At 36.9% G+C, this 12817-nt stretch overlaps 1 protein-coding gene across 1 annotated transcript; it reads left to right on the top strand.

Moving 5' to 3' along the window:
• Window positions 1-12489, top strand: LOC126354980 (probable dimethyladenosine transferase). The gene is made up of 6 exons (XM_050005065.1): window positions 1-332; window positions 8277-8463; window positions 8577-8880; window positions 8977-9198; window positions 11138-11244; window positions 11353-12489. The coding sequence occupies exons 1-6, from the start codon at window positions 275-277 to the stop codon at window positions 11393-11395; spliced, it is 921 nt and encodes a 306-aa protein (XP_049861022.1). The 5' UTR covers window positions 1-274; the 3' UTR covers window positions 11396-12489.
• The last annotated feature ends 328 nt before the right edge of the window (window positions 12490-12817 follow it).

The raw sequence follows: 12817 nt of genomic DNA on the forward strand, positions 1-12817 counted from the left end.
ATCCACAGCAGCCTGCATTAGAGGCGGCTGTGGACGAGAATATTCTTCGATTTATTCGTTATATAGAGGAGTGAATAGTATATCTTTGATTGGGACTTATGTCTTTGAAGTATTCTGTTGATAAAATCTCTGGCAACAAACACTGTTGACTGTTTATAGTGCTGTGCATTTGTTTATATTCAATGTTGTGTATAATGTTTCACGTGGCGAGGTGACCAGCTGTGATTGCGAAGCATAAATTTTATGAAACTAAGTTAGCTTAAAACCAAGCGCAATGCCGAAGATAAAGGCAGAGAAGAAGACAAGGCAGCATCAGCTGGTAGCCAAACAGGGTAAGGCATTCCATAATTTAGAAGAGGGATCGACGTTTTCATTACTGAGTTAGAACAACTGTCACTTTTGTGAGTAGTGTAATGTGCGTCTTGTTCACACACCTAACGATCTCTGCTTTTGCGTGTCTTTATCTGAGAGTGTGATTCTGTGTTTGTGTATTTTCGATCGAACTACTTCGCTAGTGTTCTTTTCTATAACGTGACATGTTTTTGAGTTGTCCAGTATCTATGAGAAAGGCATTAGAAGGCTTCGACACGTCTGTAATATTCCATGGCATCAACTGTATGACATTATCTTAAGATTTATAACGTTGCCATATTAATGATGCCGTCAGTCAATCTGTGCAGTGACGCGTTGTTAATTATTCCCAGGCTTGGTTTGGAAGCTGTGTGTATCAGATTAATACATAATCGTATGATAAAAAAAAAGAGTATCCGTTAGACTTTTTGCCTCACTGAATAGTAAAGTATGCTCTTAGGGTACTGCTTTGGTTGCTGGCGAAAGACTATGTGGAATAGAAGCAGTTTTTATGAGGATTACCGTCGTTGAAGTTACAGTAATTAGCATCATTTATTATTATTGCCGTTCTTGCAAACTAATTTAAGCAACCAAAAAAAAAAAACACATTCATAAATGTATACGAATATTCGACTTATTTTGGAGTCAAGTAGCCTATCTAATATGAGCATTTTGATGCGTATTACGCATGTCTGTCTTGTGTAAACTACAAAACGTGCAAGGAGTTGTCCAATATGTAATTTCTACTGATATATTGTTATCCAGAATCGGACACACAGCATTTTTAAAAGATGATTATGACAGGTTTTTCAGTATATTAGCATCTGCATTTCTGTAGTTTTTTGACCTTCACTGTTTGTCAGTTTCATGTTAGTACTTACAGAGTTCTCATCCTGGATGGTGTTTGTTAATCTGGAATGCTTATGGTCTTTAATAACATGAAAAGTTGAGAAGATTCAGATAAGAGCTAAGTGAATTATCATGTGTTTAGTTGAGACAAGGACAGCACATAAATATGCAGCACATTCAGTGTGATACACAACAAAAAACACATATATAAATTACAGGCAGAATTACTCTTGCAATTCTGATACAAGACATTACAAGATGATGTGAAAAAAATATTCTCCCTCCTACATACGTATTATCCAGCTGTGACATACCTCATACCCATCACTGCACTGGGATGAAGTCATGCTGACCCATCTCCAAATTGGACACGACCCACTAATTCATTGCTTCATAACCCAATTAGAGGACTCCCCAGTCTGTGATCCCTCTGGTGTACAAATCAGTGTACACCTCATTTTACCTGAGTATACGTCATATTTTGATGAGAACTTGGAAGCAAATGTAATCTGCCCTCTGTTTTAACTATTGACATTTATGGAAAGCTACTGTGTGAGGACTGGATTTAGACTATAGGTTTTAGCGGGCACAACCAGCCCCACTCATTTGCTGTACTGTTTTATTTCTGTTCTATTGAACTGTTCTTTTTATCACAAATTTTAGAGAGCAGGCTGTGTGTATGTGTGTGTGTGTGTGTGTGTGTGTGTGTGTATTGTTGTGGTGGTGGTGGTCTTCAGTCCAGAGACTGGTTTGATGCAGCTCTCCATGCTACATCCTTCTGAATCTGTTTAGTGTATTCATCTCGTGGTCTCCTTCTACCATTCTTACCCTCCACGCTGCCCTCCAATACTAGATTGGTGATCCCTTGATGCCTCATTAAATCCTCCATGCTGCACTCCAATACTAAATTGGTGATCCTTTGATGCCTCATTAGAATTCTTCTGTAGCACCACATTTCAAAAGCTACTGTTCTCTTCTCACATAAACTATTTATTGTCCATGTTTCACTGCCATACATGGCTACACTCCATAGAAATACTTTCAGAAAAATTCCTGACACTTAATTCTATACTCGGTGTTAACAAATTTTCTCCTCCATGGATATTAATTCCTACTCCAATTTTTTCTTTTGTTTCCTTTACTGCTTGCTCAATATACAGATTGAATAATATCAGGGATCAGCTACAACCCTGTCTCACTCACTTCCCAACCACTGCTTCCCTTTCATGCCCCTTGACTCCTATAATTTCCATCCGGTTTCTGTGCAAATTGTAAATAGCCTTTTGCTCCCTGTATTTTGTCCCTGTTACCTTCAGAATTTGTTAGAGAAGTGTTTACTTTAATTACACACACATACATTTTAAGCAGAATTGAAAGTTGAGATTCCACCCATGGATTTGTCCCTTGAGGTCACGAATATGGCACACACTCCTGTTTGTATTTCAGATGTGACCAAGATGTCACTCATTACACCTGTGAACAAACAGAAATAACACATGTAATGTTTAATTCCACCAATAGAATCAAGCTAACAGGACAACTGTGGAAAGTAGGACATTTTTGTTGGAGTCAAACTAAATATATGACACTAAAACTCACACCACAATTCCAAATCAGATATTAAGCCACAATTTAAGCACACAAAATTCTGAATGTTAACACAACTTAAAAAAGACATTTGTATCATAAATTCTTCCTGTCCTATACAGTTCAAACAAAGACCAAAGTACTAGTAACCCACACACAACTCGAAAATCCACCATCTCAAATTTCATTTGACCTACATAGCTCCTAAAAAGCCCTCAATACCAGGAACCCCAAAACAATTTGAAAACCTAGTATCACAAATTTCAGTTGACCTGTATAGTTCACACGAAGCCTGCGGTTCCAAAAACAAAATGCACACACATCATCAAATCAGTTATTGAAACCTTCACTTACACTATCTGTCTAAAACAAAGTCCACAGTAAAAAGAACCAAAACTCACTCCTGTAACTAATACCAAAAACGGAACTTAACCAACAATGATAAACCAATATTCACAATACCTAATAACCACAACCCACCACACTTGTGAGGCACTAAAGAAAAGAAACAAATCCTGAAATACATAAAAATTAGCATCATTTCCAGTTTCAATAAACATAAACATGCATACCATACATATTACAATAGCAATAGCAAATAAAGCCACAAAAATAGTTATCAGCCATAACCACCATCCCATAAATCTAGGTTGACCCCCTCCTCTGCCCCCCTCTCCACACACACACACACACACACACACACACACACACACACACACACACACACACACACACACAAATCATCTGCAATTTGTGTAAATAACTGTAGGAACTTGATCGCAGACAACATAATGTCATCCATTGCGGCAAGCAATGGCCTGCTTATAAATTTCTGTGTTGTATCCGTAACTAAGAGAAAAATAATATTGAGTCCCTCACAATAATAAATATTCCAAACATGAATCTATTAGCCACAATAGCTAAAATCGTAGTAACTCACTATCAAACCAACGCTGACTCTTCCATTAACAACCTGACACACTCAGCTTACAATGTTTAATGTCTCACTAACGTATCTAACAAACAACTTTGAAACATAAACATTGAACACAAGCGGGTGTCACCAAACACCACAACACACCATCTACAAACATAGTTTCATCACAGTCAAAGCAAACTTGTGGATTTGAATTTTTGGTAGACCATAAATTTGTACCCAGCCACAAAAGTAATTCAGAGAACTGCATAATTCCACTGTGCTAGATTGTGCAGTGTACAGTAGGGGTGACATTCACTTCTTTAATCCTGTTTTAGCTTTTTATGGATTCCCTGAATTATTTCATGTGAATGCCGGCAAAGATCCCCCCAGCAACTTTATTTAAAATAGCTAATTTTCTTCTCAAATGGTTGCAGGGATTCACAAGCTTTTGAACACTATCTCCATCCTATCCCACTCAGCCATCATAGACCCAGAACACTGCCTACCCTATGGTGTGTAATTGCAGTCTACGGTGCCAGTGAACTTGAATTGATAGTCATTTGTATCATCGGTAACAGTAAAGTATTTTTGTTAGTAGCTAGTTTCGTTATGAAAAACTGATGCGGACTGTAAATTGAAAGTAATAACAAAGAACATGGAAACAGAGCAGCTGAGTGACATTTTGACCGTCCTCCAACAGAAAAAAAAACATTTGGGATTTCTGTAGTAGTAAAGAAGAATTGGGAAAAAAATGAAGAAGACTAAATGTGCAAGTAGAGGACTGATTGCAAAGTGGCCAAAACTAGAAGATAACATATTGAAATGGATTCAAGAACACTGTCGAAATGGCATTGGAATTACTACAAAAAGTGATTCAAATACACGCTCGTAAGCTAGTGCTACAGTGAGGCTTAAGAGACTTTAAGGGTATAGTTGGCTGGTGCTACAGATTTATGAAGCATTGTGGACTTAGCATGAAAACCAAAATATCTCAGAAAATCCTGCAAGAGTGTGAAGAGAAAATACTATCTTTCCATTGCTGTATTATTTAACATCAAAACAAAAACAGAACTGTTGCTTTGAAAAGTGCTAAAATTGTAGCTATAAAAACAAGTGAACATGTCAAATGCACTACACTGTTAGCCTTCCATGCTGTGCTGATCGTACTAAACTCAATCTGATGATCATTTCCAAATGCACAATGCCAAAACCACTCAGCTAAGCAGGCGGACTGAGGAATGGAACAAATGGATGATGGGTGAAACCCAACATGAATCCGCACTGAAGGAAGCTTTAAAATTACCTGCTATCAAACAAGTGTACGAATGGATAAAACAGTCGTGGTCTGGAGTGAGAGAAGACATTGTTGTTAAACCTTCAAAGAAGTGCAGCATAGGCAATGCTCTCGATGCCAGTGAAGACCATATTATCAATGAAGAGGGCAACTATGACAATGGAGAGTAAGAGAAAGAAAAAAGTTCAAATGATGAATTTCAGGGATGTTAAAGATCAGTTCGGTTTTATAACCTAAGTTTTTTCCCCTTTTTTTCCTGTCTTTGCAGTATAGTAATAAAAATGGTAAAAATGATATTCTTTAAAAAAAAAATGCTTAAAATTTAAGATGTGTGTCATAGTCCGTAGTGCCTTATAGCCTGTAAAATACTGTACATATAGCTCTATGTGATGGTCTGTGCAGTAGGTTCATAGAAAAATAAATGTATTTGCTATGAAGATAATAACATTCCCTTTAAGTATTAACCTTTAATTGTGAAATTTGGTAATAGAAATCATGGCTTAAAGTGTGAAATTTAGTAGCCAAAAGCTACAGACTGGTGCATTTCATATGATATGAATTGTATTATTGTTTGAGTAAACTGTCCTAGTGTTTAAGGTACTGGACTTCTGGGAATGGTGGTTTCCCTAAACCACCTCAGGCTAATGCTGTGGTGATTCATTAAAGACAATTAATTGTATCCAAATGTACTTGGGCTTCATATGTAAGGACCCTCGGAACAAGCATTAAATTTTTATTGTAAGATGTGTGTCTCTTCAGATTAGGTACAGAATTAGTTATTGTTTCATTCTGAAGCTCTAACAACCTCTGTTTTAGCAGAGTAAATTATGAGAAACCATGTCTGGCCTATTATGCAAGCTACTGTTCATTTTAATTCTCAAGCATATTTCAGTACCATTGTATCATAATCAGTGGGTACTTTACTCTGTTCTGTAAAATAAAGAAATGTTTACAATTACAGTTAGCCGAAGGGAAATTAGGTTTAAAAGCATTTTCCACTCGTGTTGTCCTGGGGGGGGGGGGGGGGGGGTTATGTCTGTGGCTGTGTCGTAACTATAAACCAAAGGTAATGGATCAGTGTCACTTGAGCAAACATGCAGGATGCATTACAGACGTATGTGTAACTGTACCTTCAAATCAGCGAGTTTGAAAGAGGGTATCTTATTGACATGAGATAATTTGTTGCAGCTACCTGGGAAATTGCTGCGTGTGTGGGATGAAGTGTTTCAGCAGCACAACAGGTATTTGCAGAGTGGCTCACGAAAGGCCGTAGAACACTGTGAGTTGGGTCAGATTGTACCACCCAGACTACCCCCCCCCCCCCTTTCTCTCCCCCGCCCCCCCCTCCAAGAAAATCGACACCTCATCCAAATGGCATTGCAGGACATATCTGCATCCTCCTCAGCTCTGGAATATCAGTGGAATAGTGTAACACATCATACACTATCAGAGGTAACCGTCCATTGCTGTTTATTATGGCATGGATTACGTCCGCATCATCCAGTTGTCTGCCTACCTTTGACGAATTTGCGGAAGCATGCTAGATGGCAGTGGTATATGGAATAATGTTACTGGGGACAGTAATGGCAACAAATAGTGTTTTTGGGTGAATACAGGTTCTGTTTGTTTGAAAATGATGGCCACATTTTGGTTTGCCGCAGGCAGGGGGAATGGCATCACAGTGACAGTATTCGCACAAGACATGCAGTGCCAACTCAAGGCCTTATGATGTGGGGTACTATTGGGTACAATCACATATCATAGTTGGTGTATGTTCAGGGCACTGTGACTAGTGTGACCTATGTGAATGACATCCTGCGACCTGTAGTCATATCCTTTCAGCACAACACCCTAGATGTCATTTTTCAGCAAGACAGTGCACAGCCACATGTTGCTGCCCAAACAATTGCCTTCCTGGTGTCATGATGTAAGTCTTTCGCCCTGGCCCACTAGGTCACCAGACTTGTTACCAATCGAAAATATGTGGAATATGTTGAAACAATGGGTGCAGCTTTGTAATCCAGTGCCAACCACCACAAATGAACTTTGGAACCAGATGAATGCAGCATGGGTGGTTATACTGCAGGACACCGTTCATGCCTTATACTTGTTGATGCCATCATGCATGGAATAAGTTATCAGGGCCCATGGTGGATCCTGTGCCTACTAGGCAACGGGATATGTGCTGACCTGAGGTGACTGAAATGCTAGTGATTTCTCATACTAAAGTACATGTCTTGTGAATGTGGGCGTCCTGTTTGTAGTCGTTCAATGTTTTCTGTTTTTTGTGAACATGTGTGTATGTATTACCTTGTTTTTCTAGAATGTTAGGTTCTTTTAGGACCTTCTTTATATTATGGCAAGCTATACATAGTGTCCCAGGAGGAATGGCCAATATCCCAGTATGTGACATGACATAAAGACTCAGTTGAAGTAAAAAAAAAAAATTTTTTTTTAATCTTCATATGGACATATCCCTATTCTGAATGGTTTCTGATATAGAATATATTTAATGTACATTTGTTTTTAGGGTAGTAACAGGCATGTATGTGTCTTACTGTAATCACTAGATTGCTCATGGTAGTACAATTAACTGGCCACAGTTATCACCAAACCTCAAGCCTTTAGATGTTTGTTTATGGGGTTGGGTGAAGTCTGAGGTGAACTAATGAAAGGTGAATACACAATCTGAAGTGCTTGTTGTATCCCTAAATACCAACACACTGTACAACAATGCAAATGGGGTCTCATACAACATTAAATTCTAGAAAATGTGTTAAAAATCAAAACAGATGTAAAATGCTTTTAAACTTAATTTTGACTCTAAGAATCATGTAAAATATATTTACATTTTGCAGAACTCAATAAAAGTACTGACTGATGATAAGTCAGCTGAAACATGTTGGGAGATTAGACTGAACAGTTGCTTGCATAATTGGTGGATCCAAATTCCTGTAATTTAATCTGCAAACACAGATGCTGTTAGAGTTTCAGAACCAAACAGTGATTAATTCTGTACTATAATTTGAAGAATGACTCATGTTGCAATAAAATTTAATGCTTCTTCAGAAGTGTAAATTTAATATTAATGTCACTTCTCAACTTTAGTTTATTGTTAGGACATGAGCTGCCCAGAATCTCCACCACCACCACCTTTCCCTCCTAATACCTTTCTCTTGCCAAATAACAAACACATTTGTTATATTTCTTATACCCCCTTGCACACAGAAGAAAAATACGTTATGTGGATGAATAATGATATTTTCTTTCTTTCAGGAATTCTATTCAACAAAGAATTTGGTCAACATATTTTGAAGAATCCTTTGATAATTCAAAGTATGATTGAAAAAGCTGCTCTACGACCTACTGATGTAGTTCTAGAAATTGGTCCAGGTACTGGAAATATGACTGTCAAACTTCTTGAAAGGGCTAAAAAAGTTATAGCCTGTGAAATAGATACACGGTAAGAGGAACTTCGTAATTATTCTATAAATTCAATGAAAATGCATTGCTTTATTAAAATTTACTTTACCATTTGATAAAGAAGGATATGTAATGTAATATTCTTGTTTTCAGTTTAGTTGCTGAACTGCAAAAAAGGGTACAAGGTACACCAATGCAATCTAAACTGCATATATTGATTGGTGATGTTCTAAAGTCAGACTTGCCATTCTTTGACTTGTGTGTGGCAAATATCCCATATCAGATCTCGTCACGTCTAGTTTTCAAGCTCCTTTTACACAGGCCGTTCTTCCGTTGCGCAGTAATTATGTTCCAACGAGAATTTGCTCAAAGGCTTGTTGCAAAACCTGGTGATAAACTGTACTGTAGATTGTCCATTAACACTCAGCTTTTAGCAAGAGTGGATATGCTATTGAAGGTTTGTGTTCAAGACATAATTGTCTCACCATTTTCTCATTGCAGAATCTAGTGAACACCCGTTTTTGAAAACTGTACAAAATAACATGTTTTGCAGGTAGGGAAGAACAATTTCAAGCCACCTCCAAAGGTGGAATCAAGTGTAGTTCGAATAGAGCCTAGAAATCCTCCGCCTCCCATCAATTTTACAGAGTGGGATGGGCTTACAAGAATTGCCTTCACAAGAAAGAATAAAACATTGGGCTCAGCATTTAAACAGTCATCAGTTCTTGCTGCACTTGAAAAGAATTACAAGATTCACTGTTCATTACACAACATAGTAAGTATCCCTGTTACTTCTAATATGCAGCCACCAATTTAAGACTAACAACATGCTAAATTCGAGGAAAAATAATTAAGACTGTGGAATATAAATAGAAGTCTTCATTTTAAATGCATGATGTTGAGAATTATAGCTCTATATTGTTTAAAGTGCAAATAAAGGTGGTGCCAGCTAAAGGATAGTACAAGATCACAATGAAAAGTTCTTTGTGTGGCAGTGAAATACTATTTTTTAGTTAAATGTGCCTTTATTTTTGTGACATAGGCCCCTTTTAGGCCAAAAATGTCCAACATTTTTGTGGTAATTAGATTGTGTTCCTGAAGTGTGATTCTGGAAGGTATGCTATAACGTCTTTATTAGACCAAAACATTCTCTGTCTCCACATTTGGCTAACAAGAGAGATAAGGCAGTGGCAAGACACTGGATTTATGTATGTGATAATAGTAATTTAGATCTCCATCTGCCCATCTTTTTTATGGTTTCCATAAGTCACTTATGGAAGTCATTTTTGACTTCCATAAATTTCTGGTAATAGCCTTTGTGACAGATGAGGTGGACTTACCCTTTTTGGTGCCAAATATCCACCTACTGCTTTGATTGTTGTTTCAGGATGGTTCCTTTGAAAGAGCATGAATGTTTACGTTCCTCAATTCGAGCTTGTGCTTTAACTCTAATGACCACGTTATCAATAGGACATCTAACCGAAATCTTTCTTCTTTTTTAGCTATAGGCTTCTTTAGCTGTCGGAATAAGTGTCTGGTATAGAAGAGAGATCTGTAAATTACAGTTGATGTTCCAAGTATTTGTACCTCAGATACCTCAATTTTAATGTTGCCACAGCTCCTTTCAGCACCCTGATGAAAGGAAATATTTTTCTTTTGCTCCTCAGCATTTCCTTGTGTGTCTTTTTCACTCTGTGGATCCAGAAGACACATGTGGTATTCACTAGTTATTGATTTAAGCCAGTCATTTTTGACTTCCATACATTTCTGGTAATAGCCTTTGTGACCGATGAGGTGGACTTACCCTTTTTGGTGCCAAATATCCACCTACTGCTTTGATTGTTGTTTCAATTCTATAATAAACTAGTGGGCTCATATCCCCAGTAACAAATCGCCACACAAAATAAGTTAGCCTTTTTCTTTGTTTCAGCCCGTATTCAACATATATGTGCCTGCGTATTGCACGAAGCTCATGATTCATATGGATTATTTTGAATAGAAACTATGCTGAAATGTGCTGACATTAACTGTTGTAAATTAAGAATTTGATTCCTTATAAACCTTCACCAACTTTGATGCCATTAGGTTGGTGGTAAGCTGTTCAAGACCCAACATTGCTCTGTGGTATTTCAGTTTATCCATCCGAACAAAATGTTGCTACCTTTAAGAGCTGTGTGACAGACCTGTTCTGCATATCAAGTTGGCACTTGAAACTTTTTATGGAGGTACTCCAAAAGTTCGTAGAACAGTGCTGCCCTGGGTGGAACTTGTCTGTCGTATTGCATGGCAAGGGTTTATCCATCTGCAGTGAATCACTTCATGTCGCTATTATGCACTCAGCATTGAAATAAGTTACCAGCCCTCTGCTATGAGGAAGCTTGTGTGGCAAAAGCCAAAGTAATTTGCATTCAGTTTAAAACTTTTTTTTTCTTGATCTGTCAAAATAAATCTGGGGATAAGAGTTGGAGATACGTTTAATTTTCCTTTAATTTCCAGTTCATTCATCTTCCATTTGTTACTCCTGTGTGCACAGCTCCGTGCTCTCATCAAGTGTGTTAAACTGTTTGCCCTCATCACTTGTAAATAGAAAAATATGACTTCCATAACAAAATAATAAACCATTGTTAATTTTACGAGCATGTTGTGGCTTTAGAGTTTCTTAGATTTACGTGCAAACCAAATTTTAAAACTAATATCACTTGCAATAATTTCAGACACTTCCAGACAAGTTTGACATTAAAGTGAAGCTTGATGATATCCTCAAGCAAAATGATTTTGAAACAAAGAGAGCCCGAACCATGGATATTGATGACTTCATGAAGTAAGCACCTTGATATAGTGTTCTGTCTGCAGAGCCTCTTTATGTCAATAATTTTACAGTGACATATTGCATATTTCTTTGAATCTTATAAATTATGTCCATTTTCAGGCTCTTGCACGCATTCAATGTGGAAGGTGTACATTTTTCGTAGCAGTGGAATTTTTATATATACATGGGACAGTTGTCACCTGCATCATTCCTGAATGAAGTACACTTGTGGACACAGTGGCGTCGTCTTGCATATGGTGCAGTGAACTTGGAAACATCATTTAAGATTTCTGAGCATATAATTATTTTTGTTATTAAGATCTGAGCACACATTGTGAGAACTTAAAAGTGAGCTCTTTATGCCCAGTTTGTTGCTGCAGGTATCCAGTTGTCTAATAAAATAGGAAAGAACACAATTTGGTTCCAGAAATGCATGACCTGTAAAGTTAGTTCTAATGTTTTCTCCTTGTATCAGCATTTGTTTAGTGTGTGGTATGAAGTCTCCTCCAAAACAGATTAATTCACATTATAGAAAACTAAACTTTGAAGATATAAAAAGGTAAAAGATAAGGTTTCGAAGCAATGTTGTTATTAAAGTATTTTGTATAATTAAGCAGAGAAAGTCTTTTTCAAGTGAACTTGTTCCAAAAATTTGTAGGAAGCTGCACAAGAAATACACACTTCATCACATAAATACAACACTTCAAAGTGATCTTCATAAAAGAACACCTGAAGCAGTAAGTAGAATAAGAAGTATCAGTAATCGTCTAACGAAACACTGATACATAATGAGTATATAAGCACAGAATGCTGTGTGTCTTACCAATATAATTAGTTCATAGTTACTAAATTTAGTAAAACAGATTTCATTTGTTCGGATGTGATAAGCATGGTCTTGCAGTGTAGCATGATGCATAACTTAGTATTGAATTATGGAATTGATATAGGGACTATAAAACAGATTCAATTAACAGGAATAAATATTTTTTCTTCCTAGGTTCAAAATATGTACAAATTATAAGCTGATAGTTATTAGTAACTAATATGAAAGAATCAAGGAGCAATTAGAACAAGAGTTAGGGGAGTATCAGGGAGGTTTCAGACAATGGAGAAGCTGTGCAGAGCAGATAATTAGTTTAGAATTGATTATGGCATACTACAAGAAACCGAACAAATCTCTGTCAATAACATTTGTAGATTTTAAGAAGGCATATAACTGTCTCCACAGACTTTCAGTATTAAAAATTTTTAAAAATCTAGGACTCCATCCAAAACTAATTAAAATAATACAACTCACTCTAACCAACACCAAATCAAAAGTGGAGAAATTTCAGAACCAAAATCAAAATTGTTGGTAAATTTAAATATTTAGGCGAAATAATAACATACAATCTAAATGAGAAGCCATCATGGCAGAATAGAATAAAAAAAAACTGAACTACCCAAATTACATTACCAAAACTACATACAGCAAAAAAAGCCTACCTATAGATGCAAAATTAAAACACTATAAAACAATCACACAAGCAGAAATAACGTATCCAGCTGAAACTATCTTCAAAACAACTAATACAGCAGAAATTGA

The sequence above is a fragment of the Schistocerca gregaria genome, chromosome 3 (assembly GCF_023897955.1).
Source record: "Schistocerca gregaria isolate iqSchGreg1 chromosome 3, iqSchGreg1.2, whole genome shotgun sequence".
NCBI lineage: Eukaryota > Metazoa > Arthropoda > Insecta > Orthoptera > Acrididae > Schistocerca > Schistocerca gregaria.

What these genes read in the sequence shown, in the direction of transcription:
- LOC126354980 (XM_050005065.1), top strand. Translation starts at nt 275, where the DNA reads ATGCCGAAGATAAAGGCAGAGAAGAAGACAAGGCAGCATCAGCTGGTA. An exon ending in GAGTGGATATGCTATTGAAG is followed by an intron (nt 8,881 to 8,976) that starts GTTTGTGTTCAA and finishes CATGTTTTGCAG; the next exon opens with GTAGGGAAGAACAATTTCAA. An exon ending in ACTGTTCATTACACAACATA is followed by an intron (nt 9,199 to 11,137) that starts GTAAGTATCCCT and finishes CAATAATTTCAG; the next exon opens with ACACTTCCAGACAAGTTTGA.